Genomic DNA, 25,587 nt, shown 5'->3' with positions numbered 1-25,587 from the left:
TTAATTCATCCACTTTATTGCGGATACTCCTTGCATTAAGACACAAAGCCTTTAGGCTTGTTTTTTTTAACACCCTCTGTCCTTTTAGAATTTTGCTGTACAATGGCCCTTTTTGTTCTTTGCCTTGGGTTTCTCTGCCCTCCACTTTTCCTCATCTCCTTTCTGTCTTTTGTTTTTGTCTCCTTTTTGTTTCCCTCTATCTCCCTGCATTGGTTCCCATCCCCCTGCCATATTAGTTTAACTCCTCCCCAACAGCACTACTCTGGGTGGTGTCTTTTCTCATTAGGTCATTGTGGAAACCTACATGGAAAGGGTTTGGTGAAAATATCAGTGTAAAGGTCTTTGGTTTGGGGTGTAAATCCTCAGTACAGTTCTCTCCCATTAGCGTATGCGTCATAGTGGACCTCGTGTGGTGGAAATGGACATTGCAATATTTCAATGCAAGACAGACACTGCAAACAGTGATGGCCTTTGTGAGCCTCGCCAATTAATGTTGATTGGCTATTCAATCACTGAGGGCATTACAGGTTGACCCCAATATTGTCTTCACCCAACAGCCACACATACATCAGGATAGCGATCAGAACAAGGAACCCCAGACGATTTGCTTTTCATACATCTTTGCCTTCCAACCCAGGGGCAATGAGGCCAATAGTATTGCTCTGCAATCGCCATGACTGAGATCAGCTAACTCAGCACAGACAGGAGATAATCTGAACATCAAACCTGGGACCTTCCTTGTCTGCATGGCTTGCAGGCAAAATTGCTGAGCCACCGGGAAGCTTCATTGTAACGTTCATCAGGTGTTGGATAAATATACAAATAATTTTTTTTCTATCCTGATATGTTGGCCTGAATCTACAAAACAAAAGAGAGAGACAATTAAAACTACACCCCTCAATTCTGGTTTCAGTCTGTTGCTAGTACAGTTCCTCTTACACAACGATCTGTATTGAACGTTTCATCCATTTCTTTTTTCCAGACTTCGGATATCGTTTAAATGGATGGTGCGGGCATTCTCGGGGTACCTAGCAACCGATCAACTCTTGTTTCTTTGGGATAGGATTCTGGGATACAACTCACTGGAGATTCTTGCTGGTAACCTCTCCATCTCTACCTTTCTTTCCTTCTTTAAGACATTCCTTAAAACCTACCTCTTTGACCAAGCTTTTGCTCATCTGCCCTAATTTTTCCTTATGTGGCTCGGTGTCAAATTTTTGTCTTATAACACACCTGTGAAGTGCCTTGGGACATTTTATTACGTTAAAGGTGCTATATAAATGCAAGTTGTTGTTGTATGAGTACAAAAAAAAATGCACATAGAAAATTACATTCCTCACATTCCTTTTGCAGTTCTTCATAAAACACCATCAGTCTGTTGTAGTTCTGGTCATATGTCACTAGGGGGAGTAACAATCTTTACATGGCTCACTGAACGACTGTTAGGAGCAACCAATTTCTGCTTGACCCTTTGTAAATTACTGAAAGGTCTGAAAATGTTGTAAAATTATCATAATTGGACTACTATGTCCCCCAATTAACACAGTACTGTTCCTTGGTTGGTTTGCTAGACATTGCTTTTATTTCTACCTTTTAAAATTGGCAAATTCATTTATTTGAGGTGCTGAGAGGTAAAAATTGGATATGGCCTGTTTTTGAGCTAGTGGCGTGCCGTCAGCATGCGCCTAAATCTGGCCTCAGGCCTCATTATTTGTCGTGCCTCCACAGGCAGCTCGTCCATTTCAAATAGCTGAATACGTGGACGCTAACCTCACTGTCTGCGGCTCTAAGGTAAGTCCCGGGAAGGGAGGGAGATCGAGATACTGTGGAGTCAGGGGAGTAATCCTGCCTGGCGCTTGCTCGGCTCATTGCAATCCAATTTCTGCAAGAGGGCAATTTTGGCATTTTCCCAAACAAAGTACCGGACTGATACAATGATGGCCAAGGCAATGAAACTTTTCATGTTGATAATTTCAATGAAAAAAAAAGTGGTGTGAGTATGAAACAGGACATCCTATTTTGTACTTCTGCCAACTTTACTTCCCCAGGAATGCAAATCTATATCAGAAATTAGTTGAGCAGCTCTGAACCATTGCTGCTCTGCTGATTCAACTTCTTTTTGATTGACATGCATATGTGAAAATAGCTTTGATACTTATTTATGGTTGTGCTATTGATTACGTTCAGGGACAACAAAATACACCAATCAGTAAGCTACCCAGGTACTTGGTGGACTTAGACATTTTTAAGTACTGCCCTGGAGAAATATTAGCTCTGTTTAATGCAGTTTGTTTTATTTCAGTGCTGGCAGCTGCTGTATTTGCTTTCAGAGCAGAGAACTTAATGGAGGCAACATCACTTGCTGCAGCTGAAGTAAGGAGTTCTAACTTCATTTTGGAATGGCGAGGGGACCATATTTTCTTGTGGGAGTAGGATCGTGGGCGGGGGGGAAACAGCTGTTACTTCTCCAGCGCTGATTGCCAATCTAACCACGTAGTTGTGAGGATGTGCTAATTGGAGGCTTGGTGTCTCCTTCCAAAGGGGAGGAGGGTCAGATTAGGACAGCTGTTGAGCACTTTCTAGCTACGAGGGCAGCTGGCGATAGCCATTTTGCAGGTGGCACACAGCCTGAAGAACTAAAGGGGACTAGAGAGAAAATAAAGGGATTTACAAATATTTACAAAAACAATCAAAAACATAAATACAGTAATGAATTTAGATTGATTGGTTAGTTGATGTTTTGTAATACTTTCTTCTTGGCTCCAGGTTTAGAATTTTCCATATTATTTTAAATTAGTATCATTAAAACATTTAATTATTGTGATCAAATATGAGGGATAAAATCAAGACCATAGGCATCTGATCTTCAATCACTTTACACAGATCTCTGGATACTCCATTTTACGAGAGGGAGAAAAAATTGCTCAGAGCACATAGGGAAGGCTTTCCTGGGCCTGGATTGCATGAGCACAGCAAATATTGGAAAACCAGGTTGGTAGGAATGCAGTTCTGTAAAGGAGCCCACATGATCTTCCAATATTTCAATTAATCAGCCTGGCTTTTTCACAGGTGTGCATTATGACTTGCCTAATATTCCAATATTTGCTGTGCCCCAGGTGATGTAGTTGTGATCTTCTCTAATCCCATCTATAATGTATTTGAAGTGTGTGCATATAGTATGCACTTCCCATCATACATTAACCATTATACATTGATCATTATAATTAAAATGCCTCATTTTGGCATATCCTCTGATTCACTGGCCATAATTTTAACATTTTGACTCGCCGGGGCAGGGTCTGGTAGCGCACGGGAAATCCGGAAGTCAGTGCAGCTCGTCACGCAGTGGCTTTTAACCCAGCATTTGCATCTGACTTCTGGGCTTCCCAACCAATTAGTGTGAGCAATGATGTTGACTTGCATGGGTCGATTTCAACTCCACTATTTAAAGGGACACTGTAAAGATGACAGTTGAAGAATTGTGGAGGTGTGGGGAAACAGCAAAGGAGTAATGAAGTCACAACGTTCCAAGGCTATGCCGAGCTTTTCAGATGCTTTCCTGGAGCTGATGCTGCAGTGTGTAAGGGCCCATAGGGATGTACTGCTCCCTGCTGATGGGAGGAAGAAGCCTGCCAGTGAAACCAAGAAGCCGTGGCTGGAGATAGCTAAAGAGGTGTGGTGCCACGCTCCTGGATACAGTACCGGAAATGCTTTAATGACTAAATGAGGGCAGGAAAGGTGAGTACACTGGCACACTCAACTACATCCTGCTGTGCGCATTATGCCATCTCCCTCACTCCGAAGCCGACCACTGCACATCAGTCTTCACACCCACTTACCTTGCAGGTGCACCCACTCCTCTCTGTCTATGTCTTTCCTCACATCCCTATCTGTCCATCCACCACTGACACCCTCATCTTAATGCAATGTCATGCCTCTCCCTTGTAGTCATTCTCAACAACTGTTGCCCAGCTATCCATTCAATAAATTCCATTACTCTCACTCATATGACTCTTCTTTCCCTCCTTGCAGGAGACGAGAGCAGAGAACACCAGGGAGAGGCAGAGAACCAGAGCTGCCCCTCCAACCATCTCAATAATCACAGCTGCAGAGAAGGATGTTCTGGAGATAAGCAGAGTATCAGCGTGCCTGGCCATCAGAGATGGATAAGATGGGGGCCTCCCAGCTACCTGGTGACATAACTAAGTATCATACAGCCACATGGCATACAACACTCACTCATATTGGCTTGATGTCAGCAGCCAGTGAATGATGATCATGTGCATAATGTTCACTTAAAACATTCTTACCTTGACAGTTCTAATTCATGTCTTCATTCTCCCACAGGCCCATCAAGCGTCCTGGAGGAGATAGTCTAGGAGGACGACAACAGCTTCTCAAGAGGCAGTCATGCACTCTGAGGGTGCACCATCACAGGACTCATGCAGAGCAAACACCAGCTCAGATACTCACTTCGATGGGTCCGGTAAGACAGATAGTTGGATTTTCACCTGGTGTGTCACAAGTGAGCAAGAGCAGTTGGTGGAGACAGACAGCAGTGGAGAGTCAGCGTCAGAGGGCGCAGGACACTCCAAGCTCTGCTCAGATGCTGAGCCTCGGAGACCGTCGACGAAGAGGATAATTCTGGAGAAGCAGCAAAAAATGTGATGTATGAGCAGACTTTTCTGCTGAACTGTGCACGCTTGCAGAGAGTTTGGAGGAGTCCATCTCGAGCATGAATGGCATGATGTAGCAGGTCTTCGCGATGATGTCTTCATCCATAAAAAGAGTGGCCCTCTGCATGGAGCTTCAAACGCAGCAGTCAAACAAGTGCATGCTGGCCCTCACCAATGGCTTTCAGACTCTGAATGCTACCTTAAATAGGATTGTAGAAACTCTAGCCCTAGTCTTCAACATCATCATCATCATCATAGGCAGTCCCTTGAAACGAGGATGACTTGCTTCCATGCCAAAAAAGGATAAGTTCACAGGTGTTCCAATGAAGGACCTAAAATTCCAGGTTCTGAACTACATCCTGAAGGGTGGAAGATGCCTGTGCGTGGATTTTTTTAACATGTGGTGGCTGTTGCACAGCAGCCACCACACGGGCTTGACAGAGCTAGGTCTTGGTCCAGTGGCAAGGATTACCCAAGATGACTGGAGACCTGCTCTGCTCCACGGACCTAATGCGCCTGATGATGAGCAGCAAAGTGCTCTCCAGATCATTGCTAGCAAGGAAGTGCGGATGGGTCAGGAGAGGGAAGGTAAAAGTGGGGACTCTCACCCGTTCCCTCCCCCACCCCACGTGATGGTGTTCCCATGCGCCTGCTGCCCTTATCCTTCTGAGTGGTAGAGGTCGCGGTTTGGGAGTTGTTGCCGAAGAAGCCTTGGCGAGCTGCTGCAGTGCATCTGCCTCATGCTCTGATGGCCCAGTCTGTCCCTGCATAGGTACAGGTGGAGTAGTCTTTGGCATGGCCCTCATGGGCTGCAAAACCCATATGATGTCAGCCAAGAGCACCTCAACAGTCAGCAGTGATGCGAGCAGTCTGCCTCTACCTCTGCTGAAGACACAGAGATTGCACGCATAAGAGTAGCAGAAAATAGATGATCAAAGATTTGTTGTTGCACAAGGGTATGCACATGAGTGGTTTTATTAATCATTTGTTCCTGGGACTTGGCCGTCGCTGGCAAGGCCAGCATTTATTGCCCATCCCTAATTGCCCTGAGAAAGTGGTGGTGAGCCGCCGCTTTGAACCGCAGCAGTCCTTGTGGTGAAGGTACTCTCTGTGCTTTAAGGGAAGGTGTTCCAGGATTTTGACCCAGCGACGATGAAGGAACACCGTATTATTTCCAAGCCAGGATAGTGTGTGACGTGGAGAGAGACTTGCAGGTGATAGTGTTAGAACATAAGAAATAGGAGCAGGGGTAGGCCATTTGGCCCCTCGAGCCTGTTCTGCCATTCAGTAAGATCATGGCTGATCTGATCTTGGCCTCAACTCCACTTTCCTGCCCGCTCCCCATAACCCTTGACTCCCCTATAATTCAAAAATCTGTCTATCGCCACCTTAAATATATTCAATGACCCAGCCTCCACAGCTCTCTTGGGTAGAGAATTCCAAAGATTCACGGCCCTCTGAGAGAAGAAATTCCTTTTCATCTCTGTTTTAAATGGGCAACCCCTTATTCTGAAACTATGCCCCCTAATTCTAGATTCCCCCACGAGGGGAAACATACTCTCTGCATCTACCCTGTCAAGCACCCTCAGAATGTTTCAATAAGATCATCTCTCATTCTACTCAACTCCAGTGAGTATTGGCCCAACCTGCTCAACCATTCCTCATAAGACAACCCCTTCATCTCTCGAATCAACCTGGTGAACCTTCTCTAAACTGCCTCCAATGCAAGTATATCCCTTCTTAAATCAGGAGTCCAAAACTGCGGTTTCACCAACACCCTGTACAGTTGTAGCAAGACTGCCCTACTTTTATACTCCATTCCCCTTGCAATAAAGGCCAACATTCCATTTGTCTTTCTAATTACTTGCTGCACCTGTATGCTAACTTTTTGTGTTTCATGTACAAGGATCCCGGGGTTCCTCTATACCACAGCATTTTGTAGTCTCTCCGTTTAAATAATAATTTGCTTTTTTAATCTTCATACCAAAGTGGATAATCTCACATTTTCCCACATTATACTTCATCTGCCAAATTTTTGTCCACTCACTTAACCTATCTATATCCCTTTGCAGATTCTTTGTGTCCTCCTCACAACTTGCTTTACCACCTAGCTTTGTATCATCAGCAAATTTGGCTACGTTACACTTGGTCCCTTCATCCAAATCATTAATATAGATTGTAAATCGTTAAGGCCCCAGCACTGATCCCTGTCGCACCCCAATAGTTACAGTTTGCCAACCTAAAAATGATCCCTTTTTCCCGACTCTCTGTTTTCTCTTAGTTAGCCGATCCTCTATCCATGCTAATATATTACCCCCAACCCCGTGAGCTCTTACCTTGTGCAGTAACCTTTTATGTGACACGTTATCGAATGCCTTCTGGAAATCTAAATATACTACATCTACTGGTTCTCCTTTATCCACCCTGATCGTTATATCCTCAAAGAGCTCTAGCAAATTTGTCAAACACGATTTCCCTTTCATAAAACCATGTTGACTCTGCTTGATTGTATTTTGATTTTCTAAATGTCCTGCTACTACTTCCTTAATAATAGACTCCAGCATTTTCCCAGTGACAGGTATTAAGTTAACTGGTCTATAGTTTCCTGCTTTCTGTCTCCCTCCTTTCTTGAATAGGGATGTTACATTTGCTGTTTTCCAATCCGCTTGTACCTCTCCAGAATCCAGGGAATTTTGGTAGATTACAACCAATGCATCTACTATCTTTGCAGCCACTTCTTTTAAGACCTTAGGATGCAGGCCATCAGGTCCAGGGGACTTGTCCACCTTTAGTCCCATTAGTTTGCCTAGTGCTTTTTCTCCCTTCTTCTCCCTCTTTATTATTTTTTTTAGTCATCCTTTGCTAGTTTCTAAACATTTCCCAATCCTTTGGCCTTCCACTAATCTTTGCAACATTGTATGCCTTTGTTTTCAATTTGATACGATCCTTTACTTCCTTAGTTAGCCATGGATGGTTCATCCTTCTCTGTGAGTCTTTCGAACTGGACGATATCTTTGCTGAGAGTTATGAACTATCTCCTTAAATGTCTGTCACTGCTTATTTACCGTCTTGCCCTTTAATCTATTTTCCCAGTTCACTTTAGCCACTCTCTTCATACCTTTGTAATTGCCTTTATTTAAGTTCAGGACACTTGTTTGAGACCTAAATTTCTCACTCTCAAATTGAATTTGAAATTCTAACATGCTTATGATCACTCTTTCCTAGAGGATCCTTTACTCTGAGATCATTAAGTAATCCTATCTCATTACACATTACCAGATCTAAAATAGCCTGATCCCTGGTTGGTTCCACAATGTATTGTTCTAAGAAACCATCCCAAATACACTCTATGAACTCGCACTCAAGGCTACCTTTGCCAATTTGATTTGTCCAATCAATATGAAGATTAAAATCGCCCATGATTATTGCAGTACCTTTCTTACAAGCTGCTATTATTTCTTGATTTATACAGTGTCCTACAGTGTAACTGCTGTTAGGGAGCCTATAGACAACTCCAACCAGTAACTTCTTTCTCTTATTTCTTATCTCCACCCAAACTGATTCGACATCTTGATCTTCTGAGCCAATATCATTTCTCACTACTGCACTGATCTCATTCTCTATCAATAGAGCTGCCCCACCTCCTTTTCCTTTCTGCCTATCCTTCCGAAATGTCACAAAACCCTGAATATTCAGTTCCCAGCCTTAGTCACCTTGCAACCAAGTCTCTGTAATGGCTATCAGATCATACCCATTTATTTATATTTGTGCCATCAACTCATCTATCTTGTTACGAATGTTTCGTGTATTCTGATGAAGAGCTTTTCGATTTGTCTTTTTACCATTTTTCCCTACTCTGACTCTACTTTCTGGTGCATTTTTATGTTTATTTGCTCTGTCCCTTCCAATTGCACTCTGATTATCATAACTTCAATCGTTACCTGCACTATTTTCCCATTAGCTTGCTGCCCTTGCCCAAATCTCTACCCCAATCCTTCATTATTCTTTGACCTTCTTACTCTGCTGTCGCCATCCCAGGCTTAACTACCTCTCAGATAAGCCTAGAGCTTCCCTCTATGCCTCTTAGCATCCTACGAAGGACCCATCGAGGCACTCGGCGCAGCCTCTTTACAAACAGCAACCTAAACTGTCCCATCCTACTCTCTCATCAATCTGCCGCACCCCCCCGCCCCAATACGCACCCACTGGGGGCTAATCTTGCCAATCTCCTCACCATCCAATTCGCCAGTCCCAGTGCTGATCTTGTGGTCACTGGCAGTGGGTCAGCCATTACCGACCCTCTCCTCATCTCCCTCCAGAATGTCCATTCACTTACAAACAAGGTCCTTGCTTGTCTATGACCTTGTCGTGGATGATTGCATCGACATCATGGCCCTGACGGAAATTTGGCTGAAGGGTGACGACACCTTACCCTTAAATAAAGCCCCCTTGCCTGGTTATACCTTCCACCACTTGCCCCACTCAGACCACGGTGGCGGCAGTGTGGCTCTGATCACCAAATCACACCTTGGTCTGTCCCCCTATTCCTCTGACACTTTTTCCTCCTTTGAGCAACTCCACTCCTCTCATCTCTCATTGAAATTTCTCATTCTCTAGCGCCCACCCAAGTAGCATAAAAATGTTCTCACTGAGATATCTTCACTGCTTTCCTCCCTCAGCCTCTGCAACGAGCAACTCCTCATCCTCGGTGATTTCAACCTTCATCTCAATTCATCATGCTCTCGTCTGAGTTCACTATCCTTCCTTAATCTACCCTCCATATAAACTCCCCAACCCATATTCACGGCCACACCCCCGACTTGCCATCTCTCATGGCCTCGCTACTCCCATCATGTCAATCGCAGATAAGGCCATCTCTGATCACTTCCTCATATCACTCTCCACCCACATCCCCCTTCCTGCCCCCAACCCTACTTCCATCTGTGTCTGCCCCTGGAAAAAACTCTCCTTCAACTCTCTTACAACTACACTTCTGAAATCCTAAATGTCCAGCCTTTGGCCATCCTTTACCATGACATTTCTGCAGCTACTGATCTGCTCAACAACACCCTCACCATCACCCTTGATGCCCTCGTCCCTATGAAAAAATTACTCACTCTCACTCTGGCCGTTCCCCCTGGTATGCCCTCACCTGCTCTCTCAAGTCCAAGGGACACAGATTTGAAACGGAGATGGCGGAAACTGAAATAATTCTGGCATGCAAAGATAAAACCCGGCTTCTATTCTCCACTGTTAACCGTCTTCTTAAAGACAGAGGAGGACAAAGGGTTTGATTAGGGCAGGGAAAATAGAGTACGAGAAGAAGCTTGCAGGGAACATTAAGACGGATTGCAAAAGTTTCTATAGATATGTAAAGAGAAAAAGGTTAGTAAAGACAAATGTAGGTCCCCTGCAGTCAGAATCAGGGGAAGTCATAACGGGGAACAAAGAAATGGCGGACCAATTGAACAAGTACTTTGGTTCGGTATTCACTAAGGAGGACACAAACAACCTTCCGGATATAAAAGGGGTCGGAGGGTCTAGTAAGGAGGAGGAACTGAGGAAAATCCTTATTAGTCGGGAAATTGTGTTGGGGAAATTGATGGGATTGAAGGCCGATAAATCCCCAGGGCCTGATGGACTGCATCCCAGAGTACTTAAGGAGGTGGCCTTGGAAATAGCGGATGCATTGACAGTCATTTTCCAACATTCCATTGACTCTGGATCAGTTCCTATGGAGTGGAGGGTAGCCAATGTAACCCCACTTTTTAAAAAAGGAGGGAGAGAGATAACAGGGAATTATAGACCGGTCAGCCTGACATCGGTAGTGGGTAAAATGATGGAATCAATTATTAAGGATGTCATAGCAGTGCATTTGGAAAGAGGTGACATGATAGGTCCAAGTCAGCATGGATTTGTGAAAGGGAAATCATGCTTGTCAAATATTCTGGAATTTTTTGAGGAAGTTTCCAGTAGAGTGGACAAGGGAGAACCAGTTGATGTGGTATATTTGGACTTTCAGAAGGCTTTCAACAAGGTCCCACACAAGAGATTAATGTGCAAAGTTAAAGCACATGGGATTGGGGGTAGTGTGCTGACATGGATTGAGAACTGGTTGTCAGACAGGAAGCAAAGAGTAGGAGTAAATGGGGACTTTTCAGAATGGCAGGCAGTGACTAGTGGAGTACCGCAAGGTTCTGTGCTGGGGCCCCAGCTGTTTACACTGTACATTAATGATTTAGACGAGGAGATTAAATGTAGTATTTCCAAATTTGTGGATGACACTAAGTTGGGTGGCAGTGTGAGCTGCGAGGAGGATGCTATGAGGCTGCAGAGCGATTTGGATAGGTTAGGTGAGTGGGCAAATGCATGGCAGATGAAGTATAATGTGGATAAATGTGAGGTTATCCACTTTGGTGGTAAAAACAGAGAGACAGACTATTATCTGAATGGTGACAGATTAGGAAAAGGGGAGGTGCAAAGAGACCTGGGTGTCATGGTACATCAGTCATTGAAGGTTGGCATGCAGGTACAGCAGGCGGTTAAGAAAGCAAATGGCATGTTGGCCTTCATAGCGAGGGGATTTGAGTACAGGGCAGGGAGGTGTTGCTACAGTTGTACAGGGCCTTGGTGAGGCCACACCTGGAGTATTGTGTACAGTTTTGGTGTCCTAACCTGAGGAAGGACATTCTTGCTATTGAGGGAGTGCAACGAAGATTCACCAGACTGATTCCCGGGATGGCGGGACTGACCTATCAAGAAAGACTGGATCAACTGGGCTTGTATTCACTGGAGTTCAGAAGAATGAGAGGGGACCTCATAGAAACGATTAAAATTCTGACGGGGTTAGACAGGTTAGATGCAGGAAGAAAGTTCCCAATGTTGGAGAAGTCCAGAACCAGGGTACACAGTCTAAGGATAAGGGGTAAGCCATTTAGGACCGAGATGAGGAGGAATTTCTTCACCCAGAGAGTGGTGAACCTGTGGAATTCTCTACCACAGAAAGTTGTTGAGGCCAATTCACTAAATATATTCAAAAAGGAGTTAGATGAAGTCCTTACTACTAGGGGGATCAAGGGGTATGGTGAGAAAGCAGGAATGGGGTACTGAAGTTGCATGTTCAGCCATGAACTCATTGAATGGCGGTGCAGGCTAGAAGGGTCGAATGGCCTACTCCTGCACCTATTTTCTATGCCTATGTTTCTATCTCCCGTCTCCTCCACCCTCACCTCCGACACAAGTGTGAGGAACGCATGGACTTCTTTGTTACTATGATTGAGACCATCTGTTCAGCTGCCTCTGCCACTTCACTTCCTTCCCCAGCCCACTGGGGAAAACTTCCTCTAAGATTCCCCCCTAATCCCTAAACTCACATCTTTCTCCAGTTTCTCTCCAATCTCCCCATATGACATCTCCGCGCTCATCTTGTCCATAACCAAGACCGCCTATTTCCACTTCCATACCATTGCTTGTCTCCGTCCGTGCCTCAGCTCATCCGTTGCTGAAGCCCTCATGCATGCCTTTGTTACCTTTAGATTTCATTATTCCAGCGCACCCCTGGCTGGCCTCCCACATTTCCCCCACGTAAACTTGAGGTGATCCAAAACTCGGCTATCCGTGTCCCAACTCGCACCAAGTCTCGCTCACACATCACTCCTGTGCTCGCTGATCTACATTGGCTTCTGGTTAAGCAAGCCTCGATTTCAAAATATTCATCCTTACTTTCAAATCCCTCCATGGCCTTGCCCCTCCCTATCTCTGTAATCTCCTCCAGCTCCATAACCCTCCCCCCCCCCCCCCCCCCCGAGATAGAAACATAGAAAATAGTTGCAGGAGTAGGCCATTCGGCCCTTCAAGCCTGCACCACCATTCAATAAGATCACGGCTGATCATTCACCTCAGTACCCCTTCTCTCCATACCCCTTGATCCCTTTAGCCGTAAGGGCCATATCCAACTCACTCTTAAATATATCTAACGAACTGGCATCAACAACTCTCTGCGGAAGAGAATTCCACAGGTTAACAACTCTCTGAGAGAAAAAGTTTCTCCTCATCTCGGTCCTAAATGGCTTACCCCTTATCCTTAGACTGTGACCCCTGGTTCTGTACGCCCCCAACATCGGGAACATTCTTCCTGCTTCTAACCTGTCCAGTCCCATCAGAATTTTATATATTTCTATGAAATCCCCTCTCATTCTTCTAAACTCCAGTGAATACAGGCCCAGTCGATCCAGTCTTTCCTCATATGTCAGTCCTGCCATCCCGGGCATCAGTCGGATGAACCTTTGCTGTACTCCCTCAATAGCAAGAATGTCCTTCCTCAGATTAGGAGACCAAACTTGAACACAATATTCCAGGTGAGGCCTCACCAAGGCCCTGTACAGCTGCAGCAAGACCTCCCTGCTCCTATACTCAAATCTCCTAGCTATGAAGGCCAACATGCCATTTGCCGCCTTCACCGCCTGCTGCACCTGCATGCCAACTTTCAATGACTGATGTACCAGGACACCCAGGTCTCATTGCACCTCCCTTTTTCCTTATCTGCCGCCATTCAGATAATATTCTGCCTTCATGTTTTTGCCACCAAAGTGGATAACCTCACATTTATCCACATTATACTGCATCTGCCATGCATTTGCCCACTCGCCTATCCTGTCCAAGTCACCTTCCAGCCTCTTAGCATCCTCCTCACAGCTCACACCGCCACCCAGCTTGGTGTCATCTGCAAACTTGGAGATATTCAATATCTAAATCATTGATGTATATTGTAAAGAGCTGGGGTCCCAGCACCGAACCCTGCGGCACCCCACTAGTCACTGCCTGCCATTCTTAAAAGGACCCGTTTATCCCGACTCTCAGCTTCCTGTCTGCCAACCAGTTCTCTATCCACGTAAATACATTACCCCCAATACCATGTGCTTTAATTTTGCACACCAATCTCTTGTGTGGGACCTTGTCAAAAGCCTTTTGAAAGTCCAAATACATCACATCCGCTGGTTCGCCCTTGTCCACTCTACTAGTTGCATCCTCAAAAGATTCTAGAGGATTTGTCAAGCATGATTTCCCTTTCATAAATCCATGCTGACTTGGACCGATCCTGTCACTGCTTTCCAAATGTGCTGCTATTTCATCTTTAATAATTGATTCCAACATTTTCCTCACTACTGATGTCAGCCTAACCGGTCTATAATTACCCGTTTTCTCTCTCCCTCCTTTTTTAAAAAGTGATGTTACATTAGCTACCCTCCAGTCCATAGGAACTGATCCAGAGTCGATAGACTGTTGGAAAATGATCACCAATGCATCAATTATTTCTAGGGCCACTTCCTTAAGTACTCTGGGATGCAGACTATCAGGCCCTGGGGATTTATTGGCCTTCAATCCCATCAATTTCCCTGGCTAGATGACTGCGCTCCTATAATTATGCTCTCTTGAGCATCCCTAATTATGATCGCTCAACCATTAGTGGCCATGCCTTCTGTTTCCTTGGCTATAGAATTCCCTGTCTAAACCTCTCGGCCTTTCTATCTCTCTTTCCTTCTTCAAGACGCTCTTTAAAACACACCTCTGGCCAAACTTTTGGTCACCTGTGCTAATTACTATTTATGCGGCTCGGTATCAAATTTTTACCTCATAATACTCCCGTGAAGAGCCTTGGGACGTTTCACTATGTTAAAAGCACTATATAAATACTTGTTATTGTTGTATGTGACCCACTTCCTGCTCCCTTCACCCTATTCCCACCAAACTGCCGACCATCCAACTTCCTTTTCTGGCTCCCATGTTAGCTGACATTGTTACCGGTTGCCTCTCCTCGAGTACTGTCCCCCTGTCTCTCAAATCTGCCGTCATCACCCCTCTCCTCAAAAAAACAACCCTTTGCCCCTCCATCCTTGCAAACTACCGGCCCATCTCCAACCTCCCTTCCTCTCCAAAGTCCTTGGATGTGTCGTCGCCTCCCAAATCCGTGCCCATCTATCCGCAAGTCCATGCTTGAATCCCTCCAATCAGATTTCTGCCCCTTCCACAGTATCGAAACCGCTCTCACCAAAGTCACAAATTACATACTAATTGACTGTGACAAAGGTAAACTATCCATGGTCGTCCTTCCTGACTTGTTTGCAGCCTTTGACAGGGTTGACCAGTTCATCCTCCTCTAACGTCTCTCCATCGTCGTCCAGCTGGGTGTGTCTGCACTCCTCTAGTTCCATTCTTATCTATCTAATTATAGCCAGAGAATCACATGCAATGTCTTATCTTCCCGCTCCCGCATCGTTACCTCTGATGTCCCCCAAGGATCTATCCTTGGCCCCCTCCCATCTACATGCTGTCCTTGGCGATATCATCCGAAAACACAGCATCAGTTTCCACATGTACACTGACGACACGCAGCTTTACCTCACCACCACTTCTCTCGAGCCCTCCATGGTCTCTAAATTGACAGACTGCTTATCTGACATCCAGTACTGGATGAACAAAATTTTCTCTACTTAAAGATTGGGAAGACCGATGCCATTGTTTTCGGTCCCCGCCACAAACTCCATTCCCTCGCCTCTGACTCCATCCTCTCAACATTTGTTTGAGGTTGAACCAGACTGTTCGCAACCTTGGTGTCATATTTGACCCTAAAATGAGCTTCCAACCAAATATTTGCAAATAAGACTGCCTATTTCCACCTCTGTAACATCCGTAACATTGCCCGTATCCGCCCGAGGGCATGTAAAAATTCTGGCAAGTATAATCAGTGAAAACCCAAAGATATTTTACAATTACATAAAGAGCAAGAGGATAACTAAAGAAAGAGTGGGGCCTAATTGGGACCAAAATGGTGATCTATGTGTGGAGGCGGAGGATGTAGATAAGATACTAAATTAATACTTTGTAGCTGTCTTCACAAAAGAGAGGAACGATGCCGACGTTGAAGTTCAGGAGGAAGATAGTGAAATATTGGATGGGATAAACATAGTAAGAGAGGACGTATTAAGGGGTTTAGCATCCTTGAAAGTCGATAAATTCCAGGACCGGATGAAATATATGCAAGGCTATTAAAAGAAGCAAGGGAGGAAATTGCGGAGGCTCTGACCATCATTTTTCAATCCTCCCTGGCTACAGCAGTGGTGCCAGAGGATCGGAGAACTGCTAACATTAACCATTGTTCAAAAAGAGAGGAAGGGATAAACTGAGCAATTATCGGCCAGTTAGTTTAAACTCGGTGGTGGGCAAATTACTGGAATCAGTTCTGAGGGACAGTATAAACCTTCATTTAGAAAGACACAGATTAATCAAGGACAGTCAGCATGGATTTGTTAAGGGAAGGCTGTGTCTGGTTAACTTGACTGAGTTCTTTGAGGAGGCACCAAGGAGGGTCAATGAGGGTAGTGCATTTGTAGTTTACGTGGATTTTGGCAAGGCTTTTGACAAGGTCCTACATAGTAGGCTGACCAAAAAAAGTTAAAAGCCCATTGGATCCAAGGGAGAGCGGTAAACTGAATCCAAAATTGGCTCAGTGACTGGAAGCAAAGGTTAATAGTTGAAGGGAGTTTTTGTGACTAGAAACCTGTTTCCAGTGGGGTTCCACAGGGCTCAGTACTCGGTCCCTTACTTTTTGTAGTATATATATATTAGAAAGCAAAAATAAAGAAAGTGATTTTTAAGGAGAGAGGAAACAAGCAGGAAAAAAGGGTAAAAAAAAAACTAATTTAAAGGCACTTTGTCTAAATGCACATAGCATTCGTAACAAAATAGATGAGTTGACGGCACAAATTGAGACAAATGGGTATGATCTGATAGCCATTACAGAGACGTGGTTGCAAGGTGACCAGGACTGGGAATTAAATATTCAGGGGTATTTGACAATCCGGAAGGACAGACAGACAAAGGAAAAGGAGGTGGGGTAGCTCTATTGATAAAGGATGGAATCACTGCAATAGTGAGAAACGATATATACTCAAAGGATCAGGATGTTGAAACAGTTTAGGTGGAGATAAGGGATAATAAGGGGAAAAAGTCACTGGTTGGCGTCGTATATAGGCCTCCTATCAGTAGCAACTCTGTTGGTCGGAGCATAAACCAGGAAATAGTGGGGGCTTCTAAAAAGGGAACAGCAATAATCATGGGTAATTTTAACCTCCATATTGATTGGACAAATCAAATTAGGCAGGGTAGCCTTGAGGAAGAGTTCATAGAGTGCATAAGGGATGGGTTCCTTGAGCAGTATGTAACGGAACCAACCAGGGGGCAGGCTATCTTAGATCTGGTCCTGTGTAATGAGACAGGATTAATAAACTATCTCCTATAAACAAAGGATCACCTTGGAATGAGTGATCATAGCATGATTGAGTTCCAAATTCAGATGGAGGATGAGAAAGTTGGATCTCTAACCAGCGTACTAAGCTTAAATAAAGGAGACTATGAAGGTATAAAGGCAGAGTTGGCTAAAGTGGACTGGGAAAACAGATTGAAGTGTGGAACGATTGATGAACATTGGTGTACATATAAAGAGATATTTCACAACTCCTCAAGAAAAATATATTCCAGTGAGGAGGAAAGAGTGCAAGAGAAAAGAAAGCCATCTGTGGCTAACTAAAGAAATAAAGGACAGTATCTGATTAAAAACAAGGGCATACAAAGTGGCCAAAACTAGTGGGAGGACAGAAAATTCAGAAGCTTTTAAAAGCCAGCAAAGAATGACTAACAAAATGATAAAGAAAGGGAAGATAGACTATGCAAGTAAACTAGCACAAAATATAAAAACTGATAGTAAGAGTTTCTAAAGATATATAAAAAGGAAAAGAGTGGCTAAAGTAAATGTTGGTCCCTTAGAAGATGAGACCGGGGAATTAGTAATGGGGAACATAGAGATGGCAGAAACTGTAAACAAGTATTTTGTATCAGTTTTTACGGTAGAGGTTACTAACAATATTCCAACAGTGGATAGTCAAGGGGCTTAGGGGGTGAGGAACTTATCACCACACAATCACTAAGGAGGCAGTGCTTCGTAAGATAATGGGACTAAAGGCAGATAAATCCACTGGACCTGATGGTTTGCATCCCTAGGGTCTTAAGAGAAGTAGCGGCAGGGATTGTGGATGCATTGGTTGTAATTTACCAAAATTCCCTGGATTATGGGGAGGTCCCAGCAGATTAGAAAACTGCAAATGTAACGCCCCTATTCAAAAAGGAGGCAGATAAAAAGCAGGAGACTATAGACCAGTTAGCCTAACATCTGTGGTTGGGAAAATGTTGGAGTCCATTATTAAAGAAGCAGTAACAGGACATTTGGAAAAGCAAAATTTGGTCAGGCATGGATTTATGAAGGGGAAGTCATGTTTGACAAATTTGCTGGAATTCTTTGAAGATATAACGAACAGGGTGGATAAAGGGGAACCAGTGGATGTATTTGGACTTCCAGAAGGCATTTGACAAGGTGCCACACAAAAGGTTACTGCACAAGATAAAAGTTCACGGGGTTGGGGTTAATATATTAGCATGGATAGAAGATTGGCTGACAAACAGAAAACAGAGAGTCGGGACAAATGGTTCATTCCCTGGTTGGCAATCAGTAACTAGTGAGGTGCTTCAGGGATCAGTGCAGGGACCCCAACTATTTACACTCTATATTAACGACTTGGAAGAAGGGACTGAGTGCAACGTAGCCAAGTTTTCTGACGATACAAAGATGGGAGGAAGGGTAATGTGTGAGGAAGACACAAAGAGGCTGCAGAAGGACATAGACAGGCTAAGTGAGTGGGCAAGAATTTGGCAGCTGGAGTATAATGTTGGAAAGTGTGAGGTCATGCACTTTGGCAGAAAAAATCAAAGAGCAAGTTATTATTTAAATGGCGAAAGATTGCAAAGTGCTGCAGTGCAGCTGGACCTGGGGGTACTTGTGCATGAAACACAAAAGGCTAGTATGCAGGTACAGCAAGTGATCAGGAAGGCCAATGGAACCTTGGCCTTTATTGCAAAGGGGATGGAGAATAAAAGCAGGGAAGTCTTGTTACAGCTGTACAGGGTATTGGTGAGGCCACACCTGGAATACTGTGTGCAGTTTTAGTTTCCATATTTACGAAAGGATATACTTGCTGTGGAGGCAGTTCAGAGAAGGTTCACTCGGTTGATCCCGGGGATGAGTGGGTTGACTTATGAGGAAAGGTTGAGTAGGTTGGGCCTCTACTCATTGGAATTCAGAAGAATGAAAGGTGATCTTATAGAAATGTATAAGCTTATGAGGGGGCTTGACAAAATGGATGCAGAGAGGATGTTTCCACTGGTGGGGGAGACTAGAACTAGAAAGTATGATCTTAGAATATGGGGCCGCCCATTTAGAACTGAGATGAGGAGAAATTTCTTCTCTCAGAGGGTTGTGAATCTGTGGAATTCGCTGCCTCAGAGAGCTGTGGAAGCTGGGACATTAAATAAATTTAAGACAGAAATAGACAGTTTCTTAAACGATAAGGGGTATGGGGAGCGGGCAGGAAAGTGGAGCTGAGTCCATGATCAGATCAGCCATGATCTTATTGAATGGTGGAGCAGGCTCGAGGGGCCGAATGGCCTACTCCTTCTCCTTCTCCTATTTCTTATGTTCTTATATTAATGATTTAGACTTAAATGATGAAGAAGTTTGGAGATGATATACAAATTGGCCGTGTGGTTGACAGTGAGGAGGAAAGCTCTTGACTGCAGGAAGATATCGATGAACTGGTCAGTTGTGCAGAAAAGTGGCAAATGGAATTCAGTCCGGAAAAGTGTGCAGTAATGCATTTGGGGAGGGGCAACAAGACAAGGGAATACACAATAAAAGGGAGGTACTGAGCGGTGTGGAGGAACAGAGGGACCTTGGAGTATTTGTTCACAGATCCTTAAGGGTAGCAGGACAGGTCGACAGTTAAAACAGCATATGGAATACTTTCCTTTATTAGCCAAGGCATAGAATACAAGAACATGGAAGTTATGCTGGAATTATTTCAACAGTAATTAGGCCACAGCTTTGAGTACTGCGTGCAGTTTTGGTCACCACACTACAAGAAGGATGTGATTGCACTAGAAAGGGTGCAGAGGAAATTTACGAGGATGTTGCCAAGACTGGAAAACTTTAGCTATGAGGAAAAATTGGATAGGCTGGGGTTGTTTTCCTTGGAACAGAGGAGGCTGAGGGGAGATTTAATTGAGGTGTATAAAATTATGAGGGACCTAGCAAGAGTGGATAGGAATCACCTATTTCCCTTAGGAGAGGGGTCAATAACCAGGGGACATAGATTTAAAGTAGTTGGTAGAAGAATTAGAGGGGAATTCAGGACACATTTCTTCACCCAGAGGGTGGTCGGGGTCTGGAACTCTGCCTGAATGGATGGTAGAGGCAAAAACCTTCATCACATTTAAAAAGTACTTGGATGTGCACTTAAAGAGCCGTAACCTACGGGCTATGGACCTAGTGCTGGAAGGTGGGATTAGGCTGGGTAGCTCTTTTTCAACCGGCACGGACACGAATGGCCTCCTTCTGTGTCGTAATTTTTCAATGATTCTATGATTGCCTTAGCTCATCCACTGCTGAAACCCTCATCCATGCCTTTGTTACCTCTAGACTTGACTATTCCAATGCACTCCTGGCTGGCCTCCTATGTTCTACCCTACGTAAACTTGAGGTGATCCAAAACTCGGCTGCCCATGTCCTAATTCGCACCAAGTCTCGTTCACCCCATCACCTCTGTGCTCACTGACCTACATTGGCTCCTGGTTAAGCAATGCCTCGATTTCAAAATTTTCATCCTTATTTTCAAATCCCTCCATGGCCTCGCCCCTCCCTATCTCTGCAATCTCCTCCAGCGCCCCCCCCCCCCCCCCCCACCCCCAAGATATCTGCACTCTTCTAATTCTGCCCTCTTGAGCACCCCTGATTTATAATTGCTCAGCTATTGGTGGCCATGTCTTCTGATGCCGAGGCCTTAAGCTCTGGAATTCACTGCCTCTCTACCTCTCTTTTCTCCTTTAAGTCACTCCAAAAACCTACCTCTTTGACGAAGGTTTTGGTCATCCGCACTAATTTCTCCTTGTATGGCTCGTGTCAAATTTTTTGTCTTATATTCCTGTGAAGCGCCTTGGGACGTTTTACTTCGGATGGCAGGGATGGTGGACATGCACTCCAAGGTCCCACTTTTCCTCTACACTTATCAGTATCCTACCATTTAACATGTATTCCCTTGTCTTGCTAGGCCTCCCCAAAGGCCTCCCCAAATGCCTCACAAAAACCTCACAACTCCCATTCAACCCAGTTTCTAGAACATAAGAACATAAGAATTAGGAACAGGAGTAGGCCATCTAGCCCCTCGAGCCTGCTCCGCCATTCAACAAGATCATGGCTGATCTGGCCGTGGACTCAGCTCCACTTACCCGCCCGCTCCCCGTAACCCTTAATTCCCTTATTGGTTAAAAATCTATCTATCTGTGATTTGAATACATTCAATGAGCTAGCCTCAACTGCTTTCCTGGACAGAGAATTCCACAGATTCACAACCCTCTGGGAGAAGAAATTTCTTAAAACTCGGTTTTAAATTGACTCCCCCATATTTTGAGGCTGTGCCCCCTAGTTCTAGTCTCCCCGACCAGTGGAAACAACCTCTCTGCCTCTATCTTGTCTATCCCTTTCATTATTTTAAATGTTTCTATAAGATCACCCCTCATCCTTCTGAACTCCAATGAGTAAAGACCCAGTCTACTCAATCTATCATCATAAGGTAACCCCCTCATCTCCGGAATCAGCCTAGTGAATCGTCTCTGTACCCCCTCCAAGGCTAGTATATCCTTCCTTAAGTAAGGTGACCAAAACTGCACGCAGTACTCCAGGTGTGGCCTCACCAATGCCCTGTCATTTGCCTTTTTACTGCCCACCTGACCAGTCCATTGATAACTTCCTGCAGTGTACAGCCTTCTTCCTCACTAACAATCGCATGGCTAATTTTTGTATCGTCTGCAAACTTCTTAATCATGTACTGGTGCAACCTAACTAAACCTTGCCATCATGAGGAGGTAACCAAAAGGGTCGATGTGGGTAGTGCGTACGATGTAGTATATATGGACTTTAGCAAGGCTTTTGATAAGGTCCGACATGGTAGATTGATCATGAAAGTTAAAGCCCATGGGATACAGGGCAAAGTGGCAAGTTAGATCCAAAATTGGCTTGGAGATAGGAAGCAAAGGGTAATGATTGATGGATGTTTTTGTGACTGGAAGGATGTTTCCAGTGGGGTTCCGCACGGCTCAGTACTGGGTCCCTTGCTTTTTATGGTATATATCAACGATTTAGATTTGAATATCGGGAGTATGATTGAGAAGTTTGCAGACGACACTAAAATTGGTTGATAATGAAGAGGAAAGTCAAGGGCTGCAGGAGGATATCAATCTACTGGACGGGGCAGAGCAGTGACAAATGGAATTTAATTCAGAGAGGTGATGCACTTTGGGAGGGCTAATAAGGAAAGGGTATATACATTAAGCGGTAGGCCACTTAATAGTGTAGAAGAACAAAGGGACCTTGGAATGCTTGTCCACAGATCCCTGAAAGTAACAGGCCAGGTGGATAAGGTGGTTAAGAAGGCATACGGAATGCTTGCCTTTATTGCCCGAGGCATAGAATATAAGAGCAGGGAGGTTATGCTTAAATTGTATAATATTTTGGTTAGACAACAGCCAGAGTACTGCGTGCATTTCTGGTCACCGTATTATAGGAAGGACGCGATTACACTAAAGAGGGTGCAGAAGAGATTTACTGGGATGCTGCCTGGAATGGAGAATCTTAGATATGAGGACAGATTGGATAGGCTGGGTTTGTTCTCATTGGAACAGAACAGGTTGAGAGGAGACCTCATTGAGGTGTACAAAATATTGAGGGGCCTGGACATAGTGGATAGTAAGGGTCTATTTCCATTAGTGGAGGGGTCTCTTGTGAGGGGGCATAGTTTTAAGGTGGTTGGTAGAAGGTTAAGAGGGGATTTGAGGGGGGGCTTCTTTACACAGAGGGTTGTAGGGATCTGGAACTCGCTGCCTGGAAGAGTGGTGGATGCAGAAACCCTCACCACTTTTAAGAGATGGTTGGATGGGCACTTAAAGTGCAGTAACCTGCAGGGTTACGGACCTGGAGCTGGGATTAGACTGGATGACCTTTTGTTGGACGTGCAGATATAATGGTAAGTACTGCAGGGAATCGAATATGGCTAGGGTGATCTCCTGGACTAGTTTTGATTACCTGGATGGGTCAGAGAGGAATTTTCCCAGATGTTTTCTCCCTAAATTGGCCTGGGTTTTTAATCTGGTTTTTGCCTCTCCCAGGAAATCACACGGCTCCGGTTGGGGTGGAGTGTAGAATGTTTCAGTATAAGGGATGTCGCAGTTGTGTGAGGCAGACTGGTTGGGCTGGGTGCTCTTTGCCTTTCCGTCATTGTTCATCGGTTTATATGTAACCTTTAGGGCTGCTGACCAAGGGTCGTGCTGTGCTTTGTCGGCCGGCGTGGACACAATGGGCCGAAATGGCCTCCTTCGGCACTGTAAATTTCTATGTTTCTATGAGGCCATCCCAGGCAGCAATGGTGACATGGCCACATGACGTTCCTGCTCCTCCTCCTCCTGAAGAGGCACTGCACTCCGCACCTTTTCTCCTTGCAGCTCCAATCCTCGCTGCTGCGTTATATTGGAGACCCTGGCTGGTGCATATTGAAGAGTGCCTCCAGATCTGTCAAGGCACCTAAACCGCATCTTGCAGCATCTTGTTTGCTTGCTCGATGACACATCTCATCGCCATGTGGCTTTGATTGTACCACATGGCGACAAGATGTGTCATCAGCCACGTTTTAAATGGATAGCCCTTGTCAGCAAAGAAGGCTGCTGCTGCTCCTACTGGTGCTGTTGCTCCTGCTCATCTTGGTCCTCATTTGAGATCTAAGGTGAAATAGCATAAGCGGCACCCATGCTGATCTGCTATATGAAGATGGAAAGTGAAGATCAGACATACAAACCTCCAAGGTATTGCAATTCACCTCCAAGGTAGTAGAAATCTCCTGTAAAGTACTGAAAGCAAGCTCGCAGAATAAATGCTCTGAGCAAAAGACTTTCACTTGGGTAAGCAAGCAGGTGTAAGGTCTCAGCAGGATTTTTTGCCTGTCATTTGTTCAGCCGCTCAGTTGCCATTGTGCTCTCGCCTTGCTTTCACTGGTGAGGTTCAGGAAGCCAGGGAATCCGAGCACCCACAGTTGAACTTGAAAACCCCTGTTTAAAAAAGCTGTTAATTATCTCTTAACATATTTAAATTATCTCTTAACATATTTAAATTGGTAACCCACTTCTCAAGAGGGTTTCTCGCACGCAGCAGAACAAGCTCCAGTTAAACACGTAATTTATCTCAACTGATCATGTGTTCAGCCTGCTAACTGTCCTTAAACCTATAAATGTTCCTGTTTTTGCTGCTAAAGATGTTAATTTAATGTTATTTGCTGTTCATATCCTATCTTCTACTGGATGAGTCAGGGTGCAGTGCTGGACTAGTTATGAGGAGAAAGTTGTTCAAAATTCAGATGATTTATTGCAGTGTTGCTATACTCATCAGTAAGACGTGCATGTCAAACACTATTGGGTTGAGAGGCTATGGTCTCAATAGTTTATAAGTTTTATACCACTGACTTGACTTTGCTTAGAAAGTTTGACACAAGTTTAGATTTTCATGTTTGGTACAGGAATTTCAATATTAATGTGTATGAGACCAAGAAACCCACATAAAAGAGCATCAGTTTGTTGTTTGTCTGATTTTTAAGCATACTGTTTTCAGCAGTGAGTTTATATCTATCTAACCAGCATTTTATTATTGTTGCAGGCTGTACTTGCTGATCTTTCCACACTGAAGGTCATGCCACTTCTACAGCTTTTCCTGTTTGCAACTGCTAGTTGAACCATACATTACCTGCAAAGATCAGAAGTTAATATATAATCATCTTGCCAATCCTGTATCACAACATAACAGTATGACGATGAGTCATTTGGTGCCTGCATGAGAAAGTGAAAGAAAATGTGTGCATGTGGATCATGGACTGCCTTCTATTTAAATTGATAAATCAAAATTAATGATGATAAAAGTCATGTATGATGACCCTTGTATAGCTTGACATAGCAACAGACATACCTGGTGTACAATTGAGAATAAAATATTTGCTTGTAAAAACAATAAATTAATTAAATTAAAGTTCATTTACCTGTGTTTTTTTAATATATATATATATATAGACCAAATCATCGAGCAGAAAGTATTTCACATCATTTGCTTAGTGTTTATACTGGTGGAGTCCTGAATGTTGGCTATGCAATAGAAATATAGAAAATAGGTGCGGGATTAGGCCATTCGGGCCTTCGAGCCTGCACTACCATTCAATATGATCATGGCTGATCATGCAACTTCAGTACCCCATTCCTGCTTTCTCTCCACACCCCTTGATCCCTTTAGCCATAAGGGCCACATCTAACTCCCTTTTGAATATATCTAACGAACTGGCATCAACAACTCTCTGTGGTAGAGAATTCCACAGGTTCGCAATTATCTGAGTGAAGACGTTTCTCCTCATCTCGGTCCTAAATGGCTTACCCATTATCCTTAGACTATGACCCCTGGTTCTAGACTTCCCCCAACATCAGGAACATTCTTCCTGCATCTAACCTGTCCAATCCCGTCAGAATTTTATATGTTTCTATGAGATCCCCTCTCATTCTTCTAAATTCCAGTAAATATAAGCTGAGTCAATCCTGCCATCCCGGGAATCAGTCTGGTGACCCTTCGCTGCACTCCCTCAAAAGCAATAATGTCCTTCCTCAGATTAGGAGATCAAAACTGCACACAATACTCAAGGTGCGGTCTCACCAAGGTCCTGTACAACTG

General features: G+C 44.3%; 1 protein-coding gene across 7 annotated transcripts in view; it reads left to right on the top strand.

Annotated features, from left to right (window-relative positions):
* tbc1d19 (TBC1 domain family, member 19) overlaps positions 1-24,900 on the top strand; it is a 317,152-nt gene extending 292,252 nt beyond the window's left edge. For 5 of the 7 annotated variants that reach the window (XM_070870654.1, XM_070870688.1, XM_070870678.1 and 2 more), the window contains 4 exons: positions 983-1,098; positions 2,303-2,373; positions 4,033-4,486; positions 24,535-24,623. In XM_070870654.1, coding sequence (XP_070726755.1) covers positions 983-1,098; positions 2,303-2,373; positions 4,033-4,170 — 325 coding nt within the window. In that variant the 3' untranslated portion in view covers positions 4,171-4,486; positions 24,535-24,623. Of the gene's footprint in view, positions 1-982; positions 1,099-2,302; positions 2,374-4,032; positions 4,487-24,534 lie in introns of all 7 variants that reach the window. The other 2 variants (XM_070870657.1, XM_070870665.1) reach the window with 2 other exon arrangements.
* The last annotated feature ends 687 nt before the right edge of the window (positions 24,901-25,587 follow it).

The sequence above is a fragment of the Pristiophorus japonicus genome, chromosome 2, assembly GCF_044704955.1.
Source record: "Pristiophorus japonicus isolate sPriJap1 chromosome 2, sPriJap1.hap1, whole genome shotgun sequence".
In the NCBI taxonomy this organism is placed as follows: domain Eukaryota; kingdom Metazoa; phylum Chordata; class Chondrichthyes; family Pristiophoridae; genus Pristiophorus; species Pristiophorus japonicus.
Note: the sequence above shows the minus strand (reverse complement) of the source record. Positions and strands in the feature narration are given on the sequence as shown.